At 45.8% G+C, this 25,836-nt stretch overlaps 1 protein-coding gene across 3 annotated transcripts in view; it reads left to right on the top strand.

Annotated features, from left to right (window-relative positions):
• The first annotated feature begins 4,438 nt into the window (after nucleotides 1-4,438).
• Nucleotides 4,439-25,836, top strand: part of adgra3 (adhesion G protein-coupled receptor A3) — a 164,497-nt gene continuing 143,099 nt past the window's right edge. The window contains exon 1 of one of the 3 annotated variants that reach the window (XM_069925069.1): nucleotides 4,439-4,679. In XM_069925069.1, coding sequence (XP_069781170.1) covers nucleotides 4,651-4,679 — 29 coding nt within the window. In that variant the 5' untranslated portion in view covers nucleotides 4,439-4,650. Of the gene's footprint in view, nucleotides 4,680-4,703; nucleotides 5,634-25,836 lie in introns of those variants that run through there. The other 2 variants (XM_069925068.1, XM_069925070.1) reach the window with 2 other exon arrangements.

Genomic DNA, 25,836 nt, shown 5'->3' on the forward strand with positions numbered 1-25,836 from the left:
ATGCATTCTGGGATTTGTTGTATTACTGTGCATGCGCTATACTGGCGCGGCAGCCAGCGGGCCACCTCTAATACATTTTTGAAATGATCTTGCGGGCCAAATATAATTATATCGCGGGCCAAATTTGGCCCATGGGCCAGAGTTTGACATGTGTGCTCTACGTCATTGATTACCTTCACTCTGTACATTGCAATAGTGGGGACCTCCTAGTGGCCAACCATTTTCAGTCCATACACCATTCCCACACCAATATGTCTATCCATGGCCTCATGGTCTGCAAAACCGAGGCTACTGCAAATTGGAGAAACACCTCATATTCTGTCTAACCAAATGAGCTTGTATCCAGGTGCAGGACCATTTTCAGTCCATACACCATTCCCACACCAATATGTCTATCCATGGCCTCATGGTCTGCAAAACCGAGGCTACTGCAAATTGGAGAAACACCTCATATTCTGTCTAACCAAATGACATTGACACTGACTTCTCCAGTTTCTGTTAAACCCCTCCCTTGAGTTTCTCTCTTTTCCTATCCCTGCCTCCTTTCCTCCAACTCCCCAGCGCCTTCCATTCCCTCTCCAGTAAGAGCAACTCCCTCCTCATCATCTCTCAGCTTTCTGCACTTCGATCCTCCCAAATATATCTACCCGAGACCTCTTACCCAATAGCCCGTACGTTTTCCTCTGTCCTTTTCTTCCTCCTCTAATGCCTTCCTGATTTTTGCTCATATCTTGACCAAGGGCTCAGGCCAAAAACATTGGATTGTGGCGGCCCGCGGCAGCGGTGATCGAACTGGCACTCCGGGCAGCAAGTGCAACCAAAGGCCAGCAGCCAGTGCAGCAGTACTGGCCCCAACAAGAACGGCAAGGGCAGCTTAAAGGCCAGTGATCCCAAGATGGCACTGGCCTTGCAGCACAGCCAACAAACAAGGACAGCGCGCAGGGAAGGGCATTGTTATGCAGAAAAGTACCTGCAACCAGGAAACCCACTTTTGTAATGCATGTTTTGAAGTCAGCCAAGGGGGACACGGCAGGAACAGTGCAAATATAAAAGTATAGCCTGTGCCCTAATAAAACTCAAAGCTTAACCTGACTACACACATTGCCATGAGTGTGTGTGATTTCTTTTTTGAGTAGCATGGGGCTTTACTTCCAAGAAAGTAACTTGTTGCTTAACTTGTTGAGTTTCTCCAGTATTTTTGTGTATTACATTACAATCCCAGCACTCTGCAGACTTTCTGTTTAACTGCTTGCACCTTGTCTGCCCAGCTTATATTATTTCATATAACATACACTTATTAGATACAGTGCCCTCCATAATGTTTCAAAGACACTTTTATCCTTTATTTGCCCATGTGCTCCACAGTTTTAAATTTGCAATCAAGCAATTCACGTGATTAAAATATACATTGTAGATTTTATTAACTATTATTTGTACACATTTTGGTTTGACCATATACTTTTTAGACATAATCCTCTCATTTCAGTGCAGCATAATATTTAGGAGTATTGGTATGCATATTAATGTAGTCATGTTTAGAACTTTGATATCATCAGGTGCATAGTATCTTCACTGATGATGCTCTGCCAGGCCTCTATTGCAGCCATCTTCATCTTCTCCTTGTTTCAGGAGCTTGTCCCTTTATGTTTTCTCTTCAGCATATGGAAGGCATGCTGAATTGGATTGAGATTGGTGATTGACTTGGCCATTCAAAGTTTTCCAGATTTTAGCTTTGAAAAACTCCATTGTTGCTTTAACAGTATGCTTGGGATCATTGTTGTTTGTTATCTATATCATTGATCTGGATGATAATCCGGTAAATTGCATCATCATGTTTGCAGATGAAACTAAGATTGAGGCATTGTGGAGAGAGAAAAATGTTTTCAAGGTTGCAGAGGGATCTGAACCAGCTGGAAAAATTAGCTGAAAAATAGCAGGTGGAATTTAGTACAGACAAGTTTGAGGTTTTGCATTTTGGAAGGACAAACCAAGAAAGGACATACATGGTAAATGGTAGGGCACTGAGGAGTGCAGTAGAACAGAGGGATCTGGGAATACAGATACATAATTCCCTAAAAGTGGCATCACAGGTGGACAGGGTTGTAAAGAGAGTTTTGGGCATACTGCCTTCATAAATCACTGTATTGACTATAGGAGTTAGGATGTTATGGTAAAGGTGTACAAGACATTGGTGAGGCCAAATTTGGAGTATTGTGTGGAGTTTTTGTCACTCAACTACAGGAAAGGTATCAATAAGATAGAAAAAGGGCAGTTAAGATTTACTAGGATGTTACCCGGACTTCAAAAACTGAGTTGCAGTGAAAAGTTAAACAAGTTAGGACTTTATTCCCTGGAGCCGAGAAGAATGAGGGGAGATTTTATAGAGGTATTTAAAATTATGATGGGGATAGATAGAGTAAATGTAGACAGGCTTTTTCCACTGAATGTAGGTGAGATACAAACCAGAGGAAATGGGTTAAGGGTGAAAGGAGAAAGGTTTAGGAGAAACATGAAGCGGAACTTCTTCATACAAAGAGTGGTAGGAGTGTGGAATGAGCTGACAGTTGAAGTGGTGAATGCAGGCACATTTTTAATATTTAAGAAGAATGTCGACAGGTACATGAATGGGAGAGGTATGGAGAGCTCTGGACTGGGTGCAGGTCAGTGGGACTATACTGAAAAATGATTCGGCACAGACTAGAAGGGCCAAAGATACCCGTTTCTGTGCTGTGGTGTTCTATTGTCTTGCTGTAAGATGAAGAGCCATCCAATGCATTTGCTCAAAGTTAAGCAGATATGATGTTTCTATGCACCTCAGAATTCATTTTGCTACTGACATCAGCAGTTACATCATCAATGATAAGTGTGCTAGTACCTGTGCCACCAGACATGCCCAGGCCATAACACCCCCACCACCTTGGCTCACAGGTGAGATATTTGCTTTAGATCTTGGCAGTTCCTTTACACCTTCACACTGTGCTCTTACCATCACTCTGATACAAGTTAACTTTGATCTCATCTGTCCTCAGAACTCTACAGGCTCTTTTAAATACTTCTTTGCAAATTGTAATTTCGCCATCCTGTTTCAGTGGCTAACTAGTGGTTTGCATTTTGCAGTGTAGCCTCTGTATTTTTGTTCATGAAGTCTTCTGAGGATAGTAGTGATTTAGACCATTCACAGCACCAGAGTGATTAATGAGTTAGCTCAGCGGGTCTTTTATACTTCCTCCCACCAAGAGTCAGAGCCCGATTAATCTTTACTCACCTTCCCTGGATGGGACCTTTCACACTGCCAAATTACCCACTAAATTAAATCCATTTTATTTGGTGGTGTGAAAGGGGCCATTGACACATCACCACCTGCCTTCTAAAGAGTGTTTCTGACCTGATGGAGATTTTTATTCATTATGATGAGAATCCTTCAGTCATCAGAGGTTCAGCTCTTCCTTGACCTATCAGTCCCTTTGCGATTATTGAGCTCACCAGGGCGCTCTTTCTTCTCAATGATATTCCAAACAGTTGATTTTGGTAATCCTAAAGTTTGGGCGATGTCTCGGTTTCATTCTTGTTTTTCATCTTCAATGGCATCTTCGACTTTCATTGGCACAACTCTGGTCCTCATGTTGAAAAATGGCAACCACAGACTCCAAAGGTGATTAAAAGCTTAGAGGCAAGCCTAGCTCTCTTATACTTGCACTAATGAACCAATTATACATACCTGAGTGATCACAAACACTTGTCAAACATTATGGTGCCCTGAAATGGGGAACTATGTATAAAAAGTGCTGTAATTTCTAAATATTCCTATCAAAATCTATACAACTAACCTTGAATAAAATCTGGAATATGTACTTCAATCATGTGGAAATTGTTTGATTGCAGGTTAAAACTGTGGAGCACAAAGGCAAATAGAGGAAATAAAAATGTCTTTGTCCCAAACAATATGGAGGGCACTGTATTACATCTTTTAAATACATATTTTATACATATGGGATGTTCTGAAAGGGTGATAAAAGTTGTGACCCCTCTTGCTTTCATCGCTCCCACACAGGATGTCATCTTTGCCACCCTGAGAACTCGGCTCTGTCCTCCCTGGAAAGTCTGAGGTGCCTCTTGATCCTTTCAACCTCATCTTATTTCCAAACTGATGAAATTACAAAGTGCAATTCCTCAAACGCGGAAAGTAAGTGCCACGTTAAAGGAAAAGCTCACTTTATGAAATGGAAATTCATTGGAAAATGAGGCAGCAATGTGGAATCTTTCACGACACCCTGGGTGATTAAGTTGATGTGTCAGAAAATACCCCGAGTACCATGTTTTGCATGCACCTGTGATGGGGGGGGGGGGGGGGGGGGGGTCATCAACCCTTGTGTGATGCATGTCCAGAGAGCTTCATTTACAGCCTTCAGCATGGACAGGGGCCAATCAGAGAATTCTGACCCTGGACTGGCCACAGTCAACCTGCACCAAATCTGGCTTCCTCCGCCTCGAGTCGAAGCGACAAACAAATGCAAGCAAACCGCCCGCTTCCCCGGTGCCGCCGACCCAGATACCTGCTCGAAACGAGCCGCTGGCGGAGCACAAAGCCTTGCAGGGTTGACCGGAGGAGCGGAGCGGGCGACGGCCCAACGTGGAGAAGGGCGGTCGGAAATGGGCTCCTCACCGACGGGAAGTTTATGGTGAGCGAACTGCGAAAACAAAAGGCCAGCAGCGGACCGCCTGCACGACCCGCGCTGCTCGGAGGGGGTGGGAAACCCGAGTGCAGTCCCCACCTCACCCCCACCCAGAGCCAGAACCTCCCACCCAGTGGATTTTGCACCCGACCGGCCGCGTTGGCTTGTTTCCACCCGGTCGCAAAGTTTGCGGAGGAGTAGTTTTGCCAAACTCGGGAGTGGAGGGCAAGTTTTGGCCCGCGGTGGTGCGGGGCGACCCCGCAGGTGGTGCGCTGGGCTGAGGCATTCCTTTGTGTGCCCAGCCGCCGCCTCGGCGTTACTGCTGCTGCTCCGGGGGCAGCCGCGCGCTGTCTCCCGGCCCCGCGGCCCCCCCCCCCTCTCTCTCTCTCTCTTCCCACCCCCCGCCGCCTGCCGGGGGGGGGCTTCTCTGCTGGAGGCCGCGGACACAAAGAGATGCGGGCGGCACGGCGCTGAGCGAAACGTGATGGGACGACTCCAGCCCGCCGACGGCGTGTCCACGGGCGGCTGAAGTTTAGTCGCCGGGCGCCGTCGCTTGGACTTTGGATGGGGCGTTGCGGTGCATCGTAGGCCCTGGTGGTGGGGGCTTTCTGCTCGTTTCTGTTCGCCAGCCCCCCGGAAAGTTTGCTGCCATTTGCTGCGACTGGCGGGGGGGGGGGGGAACAACTAATTGCAAAATACCCGAAGGAAAATGAAATCTCGACTCGCGGGCGTGGAGTTGTCGGGGGCGTTTGTGTTGCTGGTGGTCGGCGTTGGCATCGCTCTGCCGAGTGGTTGCAAACGCTCCGATGAACGTCCAAAGAACGCCTGGAAACTTTCCTCCGCTGCTCTCCCGGCGGTCACTCTCGCCCCCGGGACGGCCGACCAGAAGATTGTTTGCACTCATTTGGAGCTGACAGAGGTTTTCCCTCTGGACTCCCTTCCCGACCGGACAGTCACTTTGTAAGTATGGCACGCGTGAAGTTGCGCCGAAGTGACCGCCGGGCTTTAATGTCTTTTGATTCTAAGAACCCATTTAACTTCTAGATAATTGGATACCATTTAACGGAGATGCAGTGATTTTGTTTGGTTGTTTCCCGCAAAAAAAAGTAATGCAGAAACTGGAGTCACTGCATAATGCAATGCTCGCTGAGAGACCTTGCCATTTATTCATCGATCAACTGGTAGCGTTGCAGTCTCGGAATAGAAAGTTGTGCGTTCCGGTCCTCCTGCACTGATTGAGGGCAGGTGCCTAATGGAAACGATTGCTGCATGATCACGAAGCCTCCAATTCGGAGGGTCCGGGACCATGATGATCGCCCACGCCCAACGGCAAGGCACCTGGAGGTGACATTTCCACGAGGAGGTTCGATTGCATCCGCGCTGATCATTTGTAGATGTGAGATCTAGCTCTGTTATGTCACCTCTCTATTTTTCAACTTGCTGCTTTTGTGGGAGTTTCTTGCACTCTGATGGTTTGTTCCTTGCCTTGGGTAGAAAATATTTGGGAAAGATGCAACTCTTTTATGTTGATAAAGGACCAATATTGATTTTATTGGATAAGGGCCAACGAGTAAAATCAGTCAAGTTGAGTAGAGTAAAATTTGTATTTATTTTTAATATTGTATTCTTCACAGACAGCATAATAGAAACCCACTCAAAAGCGACTCGGCTATTCCTGCAAGGGTGACCAATGCATAAAAAAGTAGAATTCGCTAGGCTTTAGAGAAAACCATTTGCTGTGTTATGGGAGAAAAGGATTGACGAGATGGCACTGCCAAGCAAGCCCTGGTATACTACTGGAGTGCTAATTTTTTTAGGTGCCGGAGCTCACCAAAAACGATGATGAGGAGGGGCCGGAGCTGTCCCCGAGGTGCTGGAGTGGAGCTCTGTTGAGGTCTGGTAGCTCTGCACCCCTGGTCTACTACTGGGGTGAATGACAGCCTCCTGCCCTTGAACAATTCAATGGTTCACTTCTGTGATTGCTTGAGAATTGAATTGTAATTATTTGCAGTTGGTATCAGATCAGCATTGCAACAATTATATTTTTGGGTTTTGGGTGGGATGCAGTGTCTGTGGATATGGATTCTGTGTAAGAAAGCACTTTGCAACACAATAATAACACATGGAATGAATGTTTTACTTTGAAACGGATTGTCACTGCAATTGTCAGATCTGAAGTTGACTCCCCTATTACAATCATCAATTTAGTCAAGATGGATTATTTTTGCAGTACATATATTTATCATTGGTTTGAAAGTGAAAATTACTTTGTATGTATGGAATAAATGTTTAAAAAAATTGTATAATATGGTATAGGAAAATTCTTTGTGACTTTGAATTAAGTTACTGCCTTTAGTTTAACTGTAAATTGCCTATTTGACCAAGTTCTACAATGCTTGAATGACTAGTTGACTCTGTTAACAGCTGTCTATGAAGCTGTCTATGAAGAATGGCAAAATGATAAGAAAAGATAACACCAGGTCGAAAAATCCACAACAAAGACAGTTCATTTATCTGCAAAACGTTTATAGCTAGCATCTTGAATAGAATTGGTGCGCAGCATGTTGGATTCTTTGCAATATAATAATATGCAAGTCTAAAAGTTACAAGCCATTGGAGGAGATCTAAACTAATTTCCTCTGGCAGCAAAACCTTGAGGCCTCCAAGCACAGGAGTCTGAAAAAGCAAAATATAGCCAATAACTGGAATTCTTTAATCAAATTTTGATTGAAAGTAGATTTATTTTTTAACTTCACTCAATAGATGTGTCTAAAATGCACTAGTTTAGAAAAATTTCCTACTTACAGATGATGGATGACTGAACAGTGACAGTAGCAGAGGTTTGGGAGTGAATTTTAAGGGTCGAGATCTGAAATCCAGCGCTATACTAATGAGTAGAATTTTCATGGCTTCACAAGAAAAATCATTCTGTCAATTCAAAAATAGAAGATTTGAATAAAGTACGTAATACAATTTCAGTATCCAGTCATAGCTCTTGAGATGGTTGAAAAAATGGTGCATAGATAATAGGTTGTATCTACAATTTCAATTGATGATTTGGGGATTTTACTTTTACTCTAGCATAATCATTTTGAAGGCACTACAAAAGTGGTGCAGCATTTATTTCTCAAGTTATAACAAATTTTTAATGAAGATGCAGGTTGATATTATTTATTGTTTGGAAATAGTAAGGAAATAATTCTATTTGATGTGTCTGCATAGTGGATTCACTTTAGCAGCACTGGTTTTCTACTTGAATTATGAAGTCTACAAGATTCTGGGAGGTATAGATAGGGGAGACAATCAGCACCTTTTTCCCAGGGCTGGAGTAGCAAGCACCAGAGGACAAGGTAAAGTAAAGGGAAGAAAGTTTGGGGAAGACATCAGGAGTAAGTTTTTTTTTACACTGAGTTGTGATAGGCTGCAATACATTGCCAGAGGTGGTAGTGGAGGCTGAAACAATAGGGTAATTTAAGAGACTTTTAGGCACATAATCAAATAAATATTGAGGGTTATGAGGTAGTGAGGGTTTAGTTTTTTTGGTTTGGTAGGTACTGTATATACAAATCACAACATCATGGGCTGTTATGTTCTAATTGCAATATGGCAGTTCAGGCTTTTTTTTTACTACAAAAGCAATATCATGCAATCTGTCTGACACAGTTTCAAAAGGTTAACAGCATCCCTGTTCCTGAGCTATCTGGCCCTTGGAATTGCCTGCTTCCCATTAGACTGCTCCTGGGATAGCAGGTTTTATAGTCGACTGACTTTAGGAAATTTCTCAAAATAATACAAAGTAAATATTGCTTTTGGTCATCTTTGTCTATTTCATAACTTAATAAAGTACACCCCACAGTTTGTGTAGTACCATGAATGTACACTGCTAGGAAACAGGAGCAAATTGTTTTTTGACCAGTTGATGGGGGGAAAAAAGTCATAAAATTTAAAACCAAATAGAACAATGATCCTGTAAATTCTAGAATAAGAAAGCTATTTTGTATTGGCCTGCAAGCAAATCGGGGTGGTCTGCTTTGCTTGCAGTTAATAAATTTTTGTGCTTATAGAGAACATTTAGGGTCAACGTATGCATGCTTTTTCTAGTATGCTCCCAGTGAAATATTCTAGTCCTGTTAATTAGTGTATACTATATAATTACCTACAATGCTCAATTTTCTGCATGTTGAGAATGTTCATCATTTACATTGATGACTTGGAGGAGGGGACAAAATGTGGTGTTGCCAAGTTTGCGGATGACACCAAATTGAGTGGAAGGGCAAATTGTAATGAGGATGTGGAGAGTCTGCAGAGGGATATAGTTAAGCTGGATGAGTGGGCAAAGGTCTAGCAGATGGAGTACAATGTTAGTAAGTGTGAGGTTATCCACTTTGGCAAGAAAAATAAAAGAGCTGAATATTATTTAAAGGGTGAAAAACTGCAGCATGCTGTTGTGCAGAGGGACTTGGGAGTGCTTATGCATGAATCGCAAAAAGTTAGGTTGCAGGTGCAGCAGGTTATTAAGAAGGCAGATGGAATGTTGGCCTTCATAGCTAGAGGAATTGAATTCAGGAGTAGGGAGGTAATGTTGCAACTGTTTAAGGTATGGTGAGACCGCACCTGGAATACTGTGCCCAGTTCTGGTCTCCATATTTGAGGAAGGATATACTAGCTTTGGAGACGTCCAGAGGAGGTTTACTAGGTTGATCCCTGGGATGAAGGGGTTGACTTATGATGAAAGATTAAATCGTCTAGGATTGTATTCGCTCGAGTTCAGATGAGAGGAGATCTTATAGAAACATATAGGATTATGAATGGTATGGATAGGATAGATGTAGGAAGGTTTTTTGAGCTGGCCGGGGAAACTAATTCTAGAGGACACAGTCTCAAGATTCGGGGAAGTAGATTTAGGACAGAGATGAGGAAAAATAGTTTTTCCCAGAGAGTAGTGAATGTTTGGAATTCTCTAATCAGGGAAGTGGTTGAGGCTGCCTCATTAAACATATTTAAAATTCAGTTACATAAATTTTTACATGATAGAGGAATTAGGGGATATGGGGAGAAGGCAGGTAGGTGGAGTTAGGTCATAAATTTGATCAGCCATGATCGTATTGAATGGTGGAGCAGGCTCGATGGGCCATTTTTTTGGCCTACTCCTGTTCCTACTTTCTATGTTCCTAGTTGAATAAGAAAAATATTCTGTACCATGTAAAATAACAACTGCAGTATACACAATGAGAAAATTACAATTTGTCTCTTTTGCAAATTTTATCTTAGAATTGTGAATTAATCCAATTACAGTATAGCAGAATACTACATGTTTAAGGTACTCCATTTAACAAGCTACTTTCTTGTTCATTTGCATTTAACATCTGAGCTGCATGTTGACTGAAGAGTGAATTCAAATGCAAGACACAGTAAAGACTGAAAAAGTGCATGAAAATATTTTCATTTTCTATTATGATGTGTAAACAATACATTGGATGTATGCTCACTTTCAGAAACCATTGACATTGTCTTTCATGTCAGACATAAAGCTAAGGAAGGAATTGCCAGACAATAGAAAGGTGTGATTAGTCATTGGGAACAGTTCCAGTTCACTGGTGGTAAATGGTATCCCACAATACTGTGGTTGCTGCTTTGGGCTATTAATGACTGTTCTGAGGATATAGTTAGCAGATGATAACCAACTGTGGGGAAAAAAAGATCTGCAGATAAAGGTACAGCTCAAAGGAATTTAGATTTGAACAGATGTGTTGGAGAAGGATAAAGACCAAGTTAGTTGTAAGTGTTTGCATTTCTGCCGAAAGGATAATACTGTGGTAATATTCTCATGATGACTTGCTTGTGTTTACGGAATGGAAGGCTTTGATTTGTTCTATATGGAGGGAGTTTCATCAAGCTCATTTGAAAATGTATTCACTTTCAGTCAACTTGTTTATATAAAGATTCAGACTGAAATCTTAATTTTTATATTATTTAATTTAAGTATATATACACAAAAGAAGGACTCAATGAAGGTGTATACAAATATACAAAAAATTATATCCTTAAAATGTGCAGAAATTGTAGAATTTACAGGATCATTGTTCTTATTTGGTTTAAATTTTATGACTTTTTTTTCCCCATCAACTGGTCAAAAGACAATTTGCTCCTGTTTCATAGCAGTGTACATTCATGGTACTACCTAAATTGTGGGATGTACTTTATTAAGTTATGAAATAGACAAAGATGACAAAAAGCAATATTTACTTTGTAATATTTTGAGAAATTTCCTAAAGTCAGCTGACTAAAAAAAAACCTGCTATCCCAGGAGCAGTCTAATGGGAAGCAGGCAATTCCAAGGGCCAGACAGCTCAGGAACAGGGATGCTGTTAACCTTTTGAAACTGTGTCAGACAGATTGCATGATATTGCTTTTGTAGTTAAAAAATAAAAGCCTGAACTGCCATATTGCAATTAGAACATAACAGCCCATGATGTTGTGATTTGTATATACAGTACCTACCAAATAACCCCTCTGTACCTTGAGAGAAAGGAAAATAAACCATACACAGGAAGAAGGAGGAATAGGAGAAAGAGCTGGCATCAACATTTAATACAATTTTCTTAAAAAAGTAAAAATATTAAATTGCCAATAATGGATGAAAATTAAATATAAAATATTTAATAAATAGACTAAACAATCTGGGCATTTAAATAATTCAAATAAGGAATATCTATGAATATGTTGTACTCATTTCTAAGATTATAAGTAATTTTCTCCAGGGGTACACAACTTTTCATTTCCATATTCTAACGATCAATATGTAAGGGGGAATTTGATTTCTTTGTTATTGCTATACAATTCCTGGCTAAGGCCAAAACAATTTTAATAAATTTGGATTTATTTTTGGAGAAGTTACCATTCATGACAGCCATTTCTCCAAAAGGAACAATTGTGGATCAAGAGGGAAGTCCACCCCCATAATTTTTATTAATATTTCCCCCGAATTTATCCAAAAAGTCTTAATTTCATGCATGTATTTATAAAGTACTAATGTCTATGCCATACCTAAAGCACATATTTGAGATTTCCAATTATGTAACTTTTGAGTGTGAGATGTAGTTGCACAGACTGGATTTGTTGCTTCCTTTTTTAATCAGATGGCCATTCCTCCCTGGGTTACAATTGGTTTGCGCATGGTTGTAGAAGAGATGGCAAACTCTAAATTAATCAGGAAAAAAAAAACAAATAATCCTCTATTGAAGCATGTATTTTATGTCTGGGACAAGATCAAACAATTTATGGTAGTAAAAGAGGGATTATCCTCAAAGACACCTTTATTTTAAAAACCTGGTACCAAAACAGTATCAGGTGCATTGAGGATTGTTACAATCAAGAGATAATTCCTGTCTTTTGAGAAATTAAAAAAATAAATATTATTTGACTAATTAAATATTCTTCTGCTATCTCCAATTACAATCTTTTTTTAAGGGATGAGTTAAGACCTTCATTGGCCCCACCAATGTGCACAGATATGGACGTTCTAATTCAAAAGGGGGGGGGGGGGAATGCAATTCAATTTATTTCTACTATGTATTTCCTGCTCCAAGGCCAAAACCCACAAATTGAGTTGCATAGTTCTCGGGAGAGATGGGAATTGGATTTGAGCATTGCAATTGAAATCTTAATTTAACAAAACCAAATATTTGGAAATGCTTAGAGTATGAAAAATTCATGGGAGTATCTGCTTTAACTTTAGCGCCTATTATTGTCAATTGGATCAGCAAACCTTGAGTTTAGTTTCATGGATTGAGGTAAATGTGGCCTTTTTTAAAAATTGAAGCTTTAACCACATTATTATTTTTTAAAAAAAGTTGCTTATGTTATAATCATGATCAAAATCAAAAGTACTTTATTTACTGTAATAGGTGTGGTGTGGGACAGACCAAGGCTGAAAAGGTTACCACAGAAATAGGTTTTCCTCTGACTCCTTTCTTTCTCCCACTTTCTCTTTCCTCCATCTTTTGTTCCTTTCCTTTCCTTCCCCTGCCATTCTCATTATTGCTAACACATTTTTATCAAGTTAACTGTGAACTACTGACATGTGTTTTCTTAAGTACTATTCTCAGAATTCTTCAAGAACCAAAATGTAAGGGATGGAAGCCAAGAAGTTTACAGACAGGAGAAGCTGTGTCTGTGCCTGCTTGTTGCTAGACCAATGGCATAATCTTTCCTGCTTTCCTAACCTGTCCTGCTTTGCCTAAAATTTAATTTCCTTTTCAATTAAATGAAATCATTTCTGCCTCCATTCATTTATGATGTATTTTTTTTATTGATCTCCCTCTTAATTTCTGTTGTTGACACGTCATCATTATCTTTCTAATGATGGAAGAACTTTTTTTCAGTCAATGATAAAGCAACACTTCAGACATTAACTTTTGTGAGCTTTTTTTAAAAAGCTATATTGGGTCACAGCATGTAGGGAAACTCTGGTTGTTTCATTCATATTTTGCCATTTCTTTGCTTAGGTGCCACTTGATTCAGAACTGCTGCTCAAATTGACAGATGTTCTTTGGCATTTACATGAAAGAACCTGTGTCATTTGCACAGCACTTGCGTTGGGTTATCTGCCAACTGTACCCGAGTCTGGTTACACCCCTGTGCTGGAGAAGCAAATTTGTTCATTTGAGTGGGAAGGAATTTCTGGGAAGAACAGATAATTCATGTCTTTTTGACTGATTTGTCTTGAGTTCAGAATTTAATTTTTGTTTAATGTCAGTGACATTCTGACATAACACTTTGTGTTCCCAGCTAAGCTGGGAAGATGGCTTCACAGGATATCAATATTTTCTTTTAGCTATTTTATGGGTGCTGTCTCGAAAGGCTTTGCTATTGAGGATTGTGGCAACTTTGGGCAGTGAGGGTGGATACTTCATGGATTAGTAGTTAACCTCTTGATCTTGTATTTAAATATAGTACAAATATTAAATGCTATTCTTTCACGTATGTCCTGGCTATTGCCACAAAATTCACTGTGTGCTCTTTATCTTGTATTTCATACCACTCTGTGAAACATAACATGTTATTGAGCTTTGGTTGCTATAGTTGAGATTTTTCTTTGTCTTTGAAGTGACCCATATTGACAAGATTGGATTTGTCCTTTGAGCCTAACTTTTCAGTGTATAGTAATTTGGCATCTTCATGAAATTCTGCTGTGATGCTACTCCAAAATTATTATTGGATGAATAACTTAAAATGATTCATGCCAGTTAAAATGTGAAATATTTCTGAGCACCATCTGCTGAAGAACTTGAGGCTTTCAGCAGTAACAGTGAGAGAAAAAGAATGGTTGACATTCAAGCCAAAAAACATCAAGACTAGGGACGTTGGACAGGATGAGACAAGTAGGATGTAGTCATAGAGCTGGAGAGCAGTGAGAGAGGGACTTGCAGAACTCCTGTTGAATAGAGGTAGAAAATATCTTGCAAGTCAGCATGCCTTGAAGAGATTTAGCAGTGGAGTGGTGAACTAGAGACACAAGCCCATTTCACATAGCCCAAAAGTTGAGATGTAAAGGTGGAGAAACTTGGCCAAAACACTTAATCAACTACCTCTCTGAATGTGCGGAGGCAGTCTCCGAGCCGCATATTCCAACCCCTCTCCGAGAGGGATAATCTCCACAGCGCAGCCCTCTGCCAATTGATCTGAATGTACAGCCGTGCTAAGCGGCTGTTTAGGGGCGGGCTGATGATATCGACAGCCCGCAACACATCTCCCTCTAAGTCAGGGGCAGTAGGAGCTGTTAACAGGAGCCCTTGGGGTAGTGGGAGTGGGGGCCGTCAGGGCAGCGGGAGTTATCAGGGGCAGCCAGTGAAGGCTGAGACAGCCACACCAGGCCGCTTCGGCTGTCGGGACAGCTCTCTGTGGCTGAGCAATGGCCGTGTTCCCTACCAATATCCCCCATGCAGCTGGAACTGTTCTGGGAACCATAACGGCTAATGCTCTGCTACATTTTTATGATGGGTGCTGCTACAGCACCAGTTGCCCCAGATCTGGAGGGTGCTATGAGGCACCTCTGGAATGAATGGGATGCTGGAGCAGCCTTTTTGGGATGCTGGAGCAGCCTTTTTGGGATGCTGGAGCAGCCTTTTTGGGATGCTGGAGCAGCCTTTTTGGGATGCTGGAGCAGCCTTTTTGGGATGCTGGAGCAGCCTTTTTGGGATGCTGGAGCAGCCTTTTTGGGATGCTGGAGCAGCCTTTTTGGGATGCTGGAGCAGCCTTTTTGGGATGCTGGAGCAGCCTTTTTGGGATGCTGGAGCAGCCTTTTTGGGATGCTGGAGCAGCCTTTTTGGGATGCTGGAGCAGCCTTTTTGGGATGCTGGAGCAGCCTTTTTGGGATGCTGGAGCAGCCTTTTTGGGATGCTGGAGCAGCCTTTTTGGGATGCTGGAGCAGCCTTTTTGGGATGCTGGAGCAGCCTTTTTGGGATGCTGGAGCAGCCTTTTTGGGATGCTGGAGCAGCCTTTTTGGGATGCTGGAGCAGCCTTTTTGGGATGCTGGAGCAGCCTTTTTGGGATGCTGGAGCAGCCTTTTTGGGATGCTGGAGCAGCCTTTTTGGGATGCTGGAGCAGCCTTTTTGGGATGCTGGAGCAGCCTTTTTGGGATGCTGGAGCAGCCTTTTTGGGATGCTGGAGCAGCCTTTTTGGGATGCTGGAGCAGCCTTTTTGGGATGCTGGAGCAGCCTTTTTGGGATGCTGGAGCAGCCTTTTTGGGATGCTGGAGCAGCCTTTTTGGGATGCTGGAGCAGCCTTTTTGGGATGCTGGAGCAGCCTTTTTGGGATGCTGGAGCAGCCTTTTTGGGATGCTGGAGCAGCCTCTTTGGGATGCTGGAGCAGCCTTTTTGGGATGCTGGAGCAGCCTCTTTGGGATGCTGGAGCAGCCTCTTTGGGATGCTGGAGCAGCCTCTTTGGGATGCTGGAGCAGCCTCTTTGGGATGCTGGAGCAGCCTCTTTGGGATGCTGGAGCAGCCTCTTTGGGATGCTGGAGCAGCCTCTTTGGGATGCTGGAGCAGCCTCTTTGGGATGCTGGAGCAGCCTCTTTGGGATGCTGGAGCAGCCTCTTTGGGATGCTGGAGCAGCCTCTTTGGGATGCTGGAGCAGCCTCTTTGGGATGCTGGAGCAGCCTCTTTGGGATGCTGGAGCAGCCTCTTTGGGATGCTGGAGCAGCCTCTTTGGGATGCTGGAGCAGCCTCTTTGGGATGCTGGAGCAGCCTCTTTGGGATGCTGGAGCAGCCTCTTTGGGATGCTGGAGCAGCCTCTTTGGGATGCTGGAGCAGCCTCTTTGGGATGCTGGAGCAGCCTCTTTGGGATGCTGGAGCAGCCTCTTTGGGATGCTGGAGCAGCCTCTTTGGGATGCTGGAGCAGCCTCTTTGGGATGCTGGAGCAGCCTCTTTGGGATGCTGGAGCAGCCTCTTTGGGATGCTGGAGCAGCCTCTTTGGGATGCTGGAGCAGCCTCTTTGGGATGCTGGAGCAGCCTCTTTGGGATGCTGGAGCAGCCTCTTTGGGATGCTGGAGCAGCCTCTTTGGGATGCTGGAGCAGCCTCTTTGGGATGCTGGAGCAGCCTCTTTGGGATGCTGGAGCAGCCTCTTTGGGATGCTGGAGCAGCCTCTTTGGGATGCTGGAGCAGCCTCTTTGGGATGCTGGAGCAGCCTCTTTGGGATGCTGGAGCAGCCTCTTTGGGATGCTGGAGCAGCCTCTTTGGGATGCTGGAGCAGCCTCTTTGGGATGCTGGAGCAGCCTCTTTGGGATGCTGGAGCAGCCTCTTTGGGATGCTGGAGCAGCCTCTTTGGGATGCTGGAGCAGCCTCTTTGGGATGCTGGAGCAGCCTCTTTGGGATGCTGGAGCAGCCTCTTTGGGATGCTGGAGCAGCCTCTTTGGGATGCTGGAGCAGCCTCTTTGGGATGCTGGAGCAGCCTCTTTGGGATGCTGGAGCAGCCTCTTTGGGATGCTGGAGCAGCCTCTTTGGGATGCTGGAGCAGCCTCTTTGGGATGCTGGAGCAGCCTCTTTGGGATGCTGGAGCAGCCTCTTTGGGATGCTGGAGCAGCCTCTTTGGGATGCTGGAGCAGCCTCTTTGGGATGCTGGAGCAGCCTCTTTGGGATGCTGGAGCAGCCTCTTTGGGATGCTGGAGCAGCCTCTTTGGGATGCTGGAGCAGCCTCTTTGGGATGCTGGAGCAGCCTCTTTGGGATGCTGGAGCAGCCTCTTTGGGATGCTGGAGCAGCCTCTTTGGGATGCTGGAGCAGCCTCTTTGGGATGCTGGAGCAGCCTCTTTGGGATGCTGGAGCAGCCTCTTTGGGATGCTGGAGCAGCCTCTTTGGGATGCTGGAGCAGCCTCTTTGGGATGCTGGAGCAGCCTCTTTGGGATGCTGGAGCAGCCTCTTTGGGATGCTGGAGCAGCCTCTTTGGGATGCTGGAGCAGCCTCTTTGGGATGCTGGAGCAGCCTCTTTGGGATGCTGGAGCAGCCTCTTTGGGATGCTGGAGCAGCCTCTTTGGGATGCTGGAGCAGCCTCTTTGGGATGCTGGAGCAGCCTCTTTGGGATGCTGGAGCAGCCTCTTTGGGATGCTGGAGCAGCCTCTTTGGGATGCTGGAGCAGCCTCTTTGGGATGCTGGAGCAGCCTCTTTGGGATGCTGGAGCAGCCTCTTTGGGATGCTGGAGCAGCCTCTTTGGGATGCTGGAGCAGCCTCTTTGGGATGCTGGAGCAGCCTCTTTGGGATGCTGGAGCAGCCTCTTTGGGATGCTGGAGCAGCCTCTTTGGGATGCTGGAGCAGCCTCTTTGGGATGCTGGAGCAGCCTCTTTGGGATGCTGGAGCAGCCTCTTTGGGATGCTGGAGCAGCCTCTTTGGGATGCTGGAGCAGCCTCTTTGGGATGCTGGAGCAGCCTCTTTGGGATGCTGGAGCAGCCTCTTTGGGATGCTGGAGCAGCCTCTTTGGGATGCTGGAGCAGCCTCTTTGGGATGCTGGAGCAGCCTCTTTGGGATGCTGGAGCAGCCTCTTTGGGATGCTGGAGCAGCCTCTTTGGGATGCTGGAGCAGCCTCTTTGGGATGCTGGAGCAGCCTCTTTGGGATGCTGGAGCAGCCTCTTTGGGATGCTGGAGCAGCCTCTTTGGGATGCTGGAGCAGCCTCTTTGGGATGCTGGAGCAGCCTCTTTGGGATGCTGGAGCAGCCTCTTTGGGATGCTGGAGCAGCCTCTTTGGGATGCTGGAGCAGCCTCTTTGGGATGCTGGAGCAGCCTCTTTGGGATGCTGGAGCAGCCTCTTTGGGATGCTGGAGCAGCCTCTTTGGGATGCTGGAGCAGCCTCTTTGGGATGCTGGAGCAGCCTCTTTGGGATGCTGGAGCAGCCTCTTTGGGATGCTGGAGCAGCCTCTTTGGGATGCTGGAGCAGCCTCTTTGGGATGCTGGAGCAGCCTCTTTGGGATGCTGGAGCAGCCTCTTTGGGATGCTGGAGCAGCCTCTTTGGGATGCTGGAGCAGCCTCTTTGGGATGCTGGAGCAGCCTCTTTGGGATGCTGGAGCAGCCTCTTTGGGATGCTGGAGCAGCCTCTTTGGGATGCTGGAGCAGCCTCTTTGGGATGCTGGAGCAGCCTCTTTGGGATGCTGGAGCAGCCTCTTTGGGATGCTGGAGCAGCCTCTTTGGGATGCTGGAGCAGCCTCTTTGGGATGCTGGAGCAGCCTCTTTGGGATGCTGGAGCAGCCTCTTTGGGATGCTGGAGCAGCCTCTTTGGGATGCTGGAGCAGCCTCTTTGGGATGCTGGAGCAGCCTCTTTGGGATGCTGGAGCAGCCTCTTTGGGATGCTGGAGCAGCCTCTTTGGGATGCTGGAGCAGCCTCTTTGGGATGCTGGAGCAGCCTCTTTGGGATGCTGGAGCAGCCTCTTTGGGATGCTGGAGCAGCCTCTTTGGGATGCTGGAGCAGCCTCTTTGGGATGCTGGAGCAGCCTCTTTGGGATGCTGGAGCAGCCTCTTTGGGATGCTGGAGCAGCCTCTTTGGGATGCTGGAGCAGCCTCTTTGGGATGCTGGAGCAGCCTCTTTGGGATGCTGGAGCAGCCTCTTTGGGATGCTGGAGCAGCCTCTTTGGGATGCTGGAGCAGCCTCTTTGGGATGCTGGAGCAGCCTCTTTGGGATGCTGGAGCAGCCTCTTTGGGATGCTGGAGCAGCCTCTTTGGGATGCTGGAGCAGCCTCTTTGGGATGCTGGAGCAGCCTCTTTGGGATGCTGGAGCAGCCTCTTTGGGATGCTGGAGCAGCCTCTTTGGGATGCTGGAGCAGCCTCTTTGGGATGCTGGAGCAGCCTCTTTGGGATGCTGGAGCAGCCTCTTTGGGATGCTGGAGCAGCCTCTTTGGGATGCTGGAGCAGCCTCTTTGGGATGCTGGAGCAGCCTCTTTGGGATGCTGGAGCAGCCTCTTTGGGATGCTGGAGCAGCCTCTTTGGGATGCTGGAGCAGCCTCTTTGGGATGCTGGAGCAGCCTCTTTGGGATGCTGGAGCAGCCTCTTTGGGATGCTGGAGCAGCCTCTTTGGGATGCTGGAGCAGCCTCTTTGGGATGCTGGAGCAGCCTCTTTGGGATGCTGGAGCAGCCTCTTTGGGATGCTGGAGCAGCCTCTTTGGGATGCTGGAGCAGCCTCTTTGGGATGCTGGAGCAGCCTCTTTGGGATGCTGGAGCAGCCTCTTTGGGATGCTGGAGCAGCCTCTTTGGGATGCTGGAGCAGCCTCTTTGGGATGCTGGAGCAGCCTCTTTGGGATGCTGGAGCAGCCTCTTTGGGATGCTGGAGCAGCCTCTTTGGGATGCTGGAGCAGCCTCTTTGGGATGCTGGAGCAGCCTCTTTGGGATGCTGGAGCAGCCTCTTTGGGATGCTGGAGCAGCCTCTTTGGGATGCTGGAGCAGCCTCTTTGGGATGCTGGAGCAGCCTCTTTGGGATGCTGGAGCAGCCTCTTTGGGATGCTGGAGCAGCCTCTTTGGGATGCTGGAGCAGCCTCTTTGGGATGCTGGAGCAGCCTCTTTGGGATGCTGGAGCAGCCTCTTTGGGATGCTGGAGCAGCCTCTTTGGGATGCTGGAGCAGCCTCTTTGGGATGCTGGAGCAGCCTCTTTGGGATGCTGGAGCAGCCTCTTTGGGATGCTGGAGCAGCCTCTTTGGGATGCTGGAGCAGCCTCTTTGGGATGCTGGAGCAGCCTCTTTGGGATGCTGGAGCAGCCTCTTTGGGATGCTGGAGCAGCCTCTTTGGGATGCTGGAGCAGCCTCTTTGGGATGCTGGAGCAGCCTCTTTGGGATGCTGGAGCAGCCTCTTTGGGATGCTGGAGCAGCCTCTTTGGGATGCTGGAGCAGCCTCTTTGGGATGCTGGAGCAGCCTCTTTGGGATGCTGGAGCAGCCTCTTTGGGATGCTGGAGCAGCCTCTTTGGGATGCTGGAGCAGCCTCTTTGGGATGCTGGAGCAGCCTCTTTGGGATGCTGGAGCAGCCTCTTTGGGATGCTGGAGCAGCCTCTTTGGGATGCTGGAGCAGCCTCTTTGGGATGCTGGAGCAGCCTCTTTGGGATGCTGGAGCAGCCTCTTTGGGATGCTGGAGCAGCCTCTTTGGGATGCTGGAGCAGCCTCTTTGGGATGCTGGAGCAGCCTCTTTGGGATGCTGGAGCAGCCTCTTTGGGATGCTGGAGCAGCCTCTTTGGGATGCTGGAGCAGCCTCTTTGGGATGCTGGAGCAGCCTCTTTGGGATGCTGGAGCAGCCTCTTTGGGATGCTGGAGCAGCCTCTTTGGGATGCTGGAGCAGCCTCTTTGGGATGCTGGAGCAGCCTCTTTGGGATGCTGGAGCAGCCTCTTTGGGATGCTGGAGCAGCCTCTTTGGGATGCTGGAGCAGCCTCTTTGGGATGCTGGAGCAGCCTCTTTGGGATGCTGGAGCAGCCTCTTTGGGATGCTGGAGCAGCCTCTTTGGGATGCTGGAGCAGCCTCTTTGGGATGCTGGAGCAGCCTCTTTGGGATGCTGGAGCAGCCTCTTTGGGATGCTGGAGCAGCCTCTTTGGGATGCTGGAGCAGCCTCTTTGGGATGCTGGAGCAGCCTCTTTGGGATGCTGGAGCAGCCTCTTTGGGATGCTGGAGCAGCCTCTTTGGGATGCTGGAGCAGCCTCTTTGGGATGCTGGAGCAGCCTCTTTGGGATGCTGGAGCAGCCTCTTTGGGATGCTGGAGCAGCCTCTTTGGGATGCTGGAGCAGCCTCTTTGGGATGCTGGAGCAGCCTCTTTGGGATGCTGGAGCAGCCTCTTTGGGATGCTGGAGCAGCCTCTTTGGGATGCTGGAGCAGCCTCTTTGGGATGCTGGAGCAGCCTCTTTGGGATGCTGGAGCAGCCTCTTTGGGATGCTGGAGCAGCCTCTTTGGGATGCTGGAGCAGCCTCTTTGGGATGCTGGAGCAGCCTCTTTGGGATGCTGGAGCAGCCTCTTTGGGATGCTGGAGCAGCCTCTTTGGGATGCTGGAGCAGCCTCTTTGGGATGCTGGAGCAGCCTCTTTGGGATGCTGGAGCAGCCTCTTTGGGATGCTGGAGCAGCCTCTTTGGGATGCTGGAGCAGCCTCTTTGGGATGCTGGAGCAGCCTCTTTGGGATGCTGGAGCAGCCTCTTTGGGATGCTGGAGCAGCCTCTTTGGGATGCTGGAGCAGCCTCTTTGGGATGCTGGAGCAGCCTCTTTGGGATGCTGGAGCAGCCTCTTTGGGATGCTGGAGCAGCCTCTTTGGGATGCTGGAGCAGCCTCTTTGGGATGCTGGAGCAGCCTCTTTGGGATGCTGGAGCAGCCTCTTTGGGATGCTGGAGCAGCCTCTTTGGGATGCTGGAGCAGCCTCTTTGGGATGCTGGAGCAGCCTCTTTGGGATGCTGGAGCAGCCTCTTTGGGATGCTGGAGCAGCCTCTTTGGGATGCTGGAGCAGCCTCTTTGGGATGCTGGAGCAGCCTTTCTGGGATGCTGTCTGAAAGGTATGTTCCCATTTTTCCATCCGCTCCGTAGACGGTCTCAAGGCAGAGGCCTAATGTGAAATGGCCTACACTCTCCAGGAGGCTGTTTCATATTCCAATATCTACAGTTTCTTGTGTGTCTCATGAGTGCTTCTAAATTGGATTGTGGTCTAGTTTGAAGGGTCACAGAGAATCTAATGAGTGATATTACTGTTTCTGCCAACTTCAGTAGAAGAGATCTGAGTGAGCTGATTTTAAACTGCTTTTGAATCTTGCAATTTGTAAGAATGTATTTACCCTCATTATTGTTGATACATGTTGGCTATATTTTCCCTTTTGCGGATGATGTAAAAAGTGTTTTGTGATACACCTTGCTTGACTACATTTAACTATAATATTTATTTTTGTCTTTAAAATGCTATAGTAAATACCTGCTCCCTTTGGCAAATCAAAGTGATGTTCAAGATTGACCTGAAACATTGCTTACCTTTGAATTCCTAAGGATGCCACACAACCTGCTGAGTTTTTCTAGCACATTTATTTACTGCACATCAAGATTGGCTCCTTTATTTCTAAATTCTCTCCATATTTTCACAATAATGATTTTTTTAAAATGCCCAACTTGGCTATGGATACTTAATTTATTCTTCTTGGGTGGGGAGAGTCCTGATAGTACTACTGCTCAATCCAGTAGCAAATATTTTGCATTTATAAAGCTTGACAATGTTGTAATAAGAGTCCTTACTATTTCCCCTTTTTATCCCATTACACACAATGGATTAGATTGCCCTGCTGCCCATCCCCCCCCCCCCCTCCCCCCCACACTTTTCACATAGCTACACTTGTAAATTGTTGCTATGTGATTCCACTTAAATGCAGTCTGTGTAGCCAAGCCACAAGACAGCTAAGCCTCTGGAAGTGGAATCTGAGGCTCTTCCCAGCCCCTCCCCCTGCCTTGGATTGCCCTAACGGTCTTCAACAGCTCATTAGCTTCAAAAGCCTTTGAGCTATTTTATATGTATCTGATAAGAGAAATTTTTAAAAAGTTGAAATAATTTAAAAAAAATTGTTTAAGTGAACATTTAAAAGCAGTTAACTAATTTAATTTAGCCTTTGAACAATTTTTATGTATATCTAAGAAAAAAAGTTGAAATAGATGCTAATAATGTTTTAATTATTTAAGTGAAAATAAAAATGTAAAAGCAGAAATTAATTAAAACAAAGTTCAACAAACAATGTTACCATCTGCAGTTATCTATTTTATCAAGGTCCGTGACCTCAGTTGAGAATGAATAGGGTAACATTCTTTGTACCCATCAACCCATGCTTTTCAGGTTATGCACTTGGCATTCAGTCCCTCAGTTTAACATGTTTATGCTCAGCCTTGGATTTTGGTCAGCCCTGTTTGACCTCCAGCTTAGCTCTGACATCCACGTTTGCAATGCACAGAAGCAGGAGACTGGAACAAGTTGACCTGCTTGGAGGGCTTTAGTGATACTCTGGAAACCCATTGATTAGGATGTCTAAATACCCACTCATTTAGGTTGTCTAAATATTTCTCAGTTCTGTTGATTATTTCTAAACCAATTATTTTTCCTCTTTGATATCAAAGCCAAAATTTAATTTCTTGCTCAACAAAATGAAGTCCCCCAGTATCCAGCACCTATGGGGAATTTTCCGGTTTCTTGAGATTGCATTTTGCATGATTGGTAAATTAAAGGCGAAGTGTGCCAATTTTAAACTTCTGTATTTTTTTACTTGTATTCTACAATTTTTTTGCTAGTTGCTTGAATTCTAGGTAATAGGGGTTTTACTGAATAGCCTTTTCATCTTGCATTGTTAGAACATAGCACAGTACAGGCCCTTCAGTCCACAATGTTGTGCTGACCTATATAAATCTACTCAACAATTGAGACCTTCCCTACTTTGCATAGATAATCCTCTTTTTTGCATTGATGTGCCTGATGAACTTTTAAATGTCCCAAATGTACCAGCCTCCACCACCACCCCTGGCAATGAATTCCAGGCATCCGCCACTCTGTGTTTTTAAAAAAATATATATATAAAAATTATCCTTCATGTCTCCCCTCAACTTTCCTCCCCTGTACACAATATTCCATATACAGTCGAACCAGAGTTTCATAGAGCTGCCGTATTACACCTGACTAGTGAACTCAAACCCCCAACCAATGAAGGCTGAAATTCCATAAGCTTCTTATTTACTCTAGCAACCTGTGTGGCACCCTTGAGAGGTCTATGGATGTGGAGAGGTCTGCTCCCAAATTGCTCTTCCCAGTTTCTGCCTAATCCCATCATAGTAAATAAGCCCTTTCCTAATTAAACACTTTTTCATTTTATCTACTATTCTTGTCAAAGGTCAGGAAGTTATGGTCACAATCACTGAAACTGAGGTCTGTCACCTGACCATGTTCATTACCCAGTATTAAATCCAGTATGGGACTCTCCTCTTATCAGCTTTTTCATATTACTGTATCAGGAATCCTTGGACCATCTGACAAATTCTGCTCCATCTCTCCCTCGCAGTAAGGTAGTGCTAGTCAGTATTGAGGAAGTTAAGGTCTCCCATAACAGCAACCCCATTATTTTTAAACTACTCCAAAATATGCTACTTATAATCTCTTTACTGATCCTAGGGCAATTTGAGGATCTATAGACTACTCCCAATACAGTAATTGCTTCCTTCTTGTTTCTGACTCCACCCGCACAGACTTGGTGGACAATCCCACCAGAATTTAAAAAAAAACAACAAAATGCTGGAGAAACTCAGCTGGTCAAACAGTGCAATGGTAAAATTACATACCCAACGTTTCGGGCTTGAGCCCTTCATCAAGGCATGGAAGAAAGTCGGCAGGCGTCCAGAACAAAAAAGGATGGGGTGTGGACAGGGGGAGGGGTGTAAAGGTAGGAGATGATGGGTAGAGAAGGGAGGGGGGGTGGACAGTAGTGATCCTGGGAGCATTGATGGATGGGTGATGGGGGAAGGGAGGGGAAGAAATGGAAAAGGGGAGGGGGAGAAAAGGCGAGCGGGTTAGCAGAAAGCAGAGGAGTTGAGTTGATGCCATCTGGCTGGAGAGTGCTCAAATTTGTAGATTGTGTTGAAGCAGAATTTGTCTGCACAGTCATGCGTGTTGGGGGAATAGAGTAGGGAACTAAGCACACAGCCTTGGGTAGCTTCTGTGTTGATGGAGAAGGAGAAGGAGGTGATGTTGCTAATTTCAGTGCTGATGAGGAAGTCAAAAATCCAGTTACTCAAGGATGGGTAGAGTCCCAGAGATTTCTGCTTGGTCATAAGTTCTGCAGGTATGATTATGTTAAATGCTGATCAGTAGTTGCTGAACAACAGCCTAATATTGCTGTTTCTGTGGTTTAGGTGATCTATTGTAGAGTGTAGGGTCAGCATGATTGAATCTGCCCTTGACCTGCTGTGGTGATAGTTGAAGTGGGCTCAGGTCCTTCCTGAGAAAGGAATTGATGTGCTCTGTAGCCAACATCTCAAAGTCTTTAACAGAGCAGATTTTTAACTTCTCGGGACACTGTCAGTTTAATTTAGTCTCTGTCCTCCCTGTCTTGAGACACTTTCACATAGAAAAAAAATGCCTAATTTACAAATGGATGAACCGCCTTGGAAGCCTGATTGGCTGTTCACATAAAGTAGAAGAAAAGCCTGGTGGTCACTGTGTCTGTTCACCAAAAGAGGCAGGGCATGAAGCACAGCAACATTGGCGCATAATGTGATGTATAACATGTATGCTGGGCGATGACATTAAAAATGGTGGACGAACAACACTATCTCATGCTAGTCCTGTACATTTTGTCCAGTCTTCAGACGCAGACAAATCTTCTCTGCATCGTATTCACCCTTTTGATGTATGCAATGTCGCATGCACGTGAACATGTTTGTGCAATCAGAAATGCGTGGAGGGGAATTTAAAGAGAGGCGGGAGCAGTTTGAGGCAGACAGGTCTGCTGACATTAGATGCCATAGACGGAGACACTTTTGCTTATTATGAGTCAATTTGCGATGGGTCTCCAATAGAAGAATGTGGAGGGGAGAGAGAGAGACCATATAGGCCTGTGTTCTGATCTAATGTCCTCAACAATTTTGATGGAGGAGTGGAGGATTCATTTTCGTATGTCTTGGGACACTTTTGTTTTTATATTGGGGCTCATTGA

This window comes from Narcine bancroftii, chromosome 3 (genome assembly GCF_036971445.1).
Source record: "Narcine bancroftii isolate sNarBan1 chromosome 3, sNarBan1.hap1, whole genome shotgun sequence".
In the NCBI taxonomy this organism is placed as follows: domain Eukaryota; kingdom Metazoa; phylum Chordata; class Chondrichthyes; order Torpediniformes; family Narcinidae; genus Narcine; species Narcine bancroftii.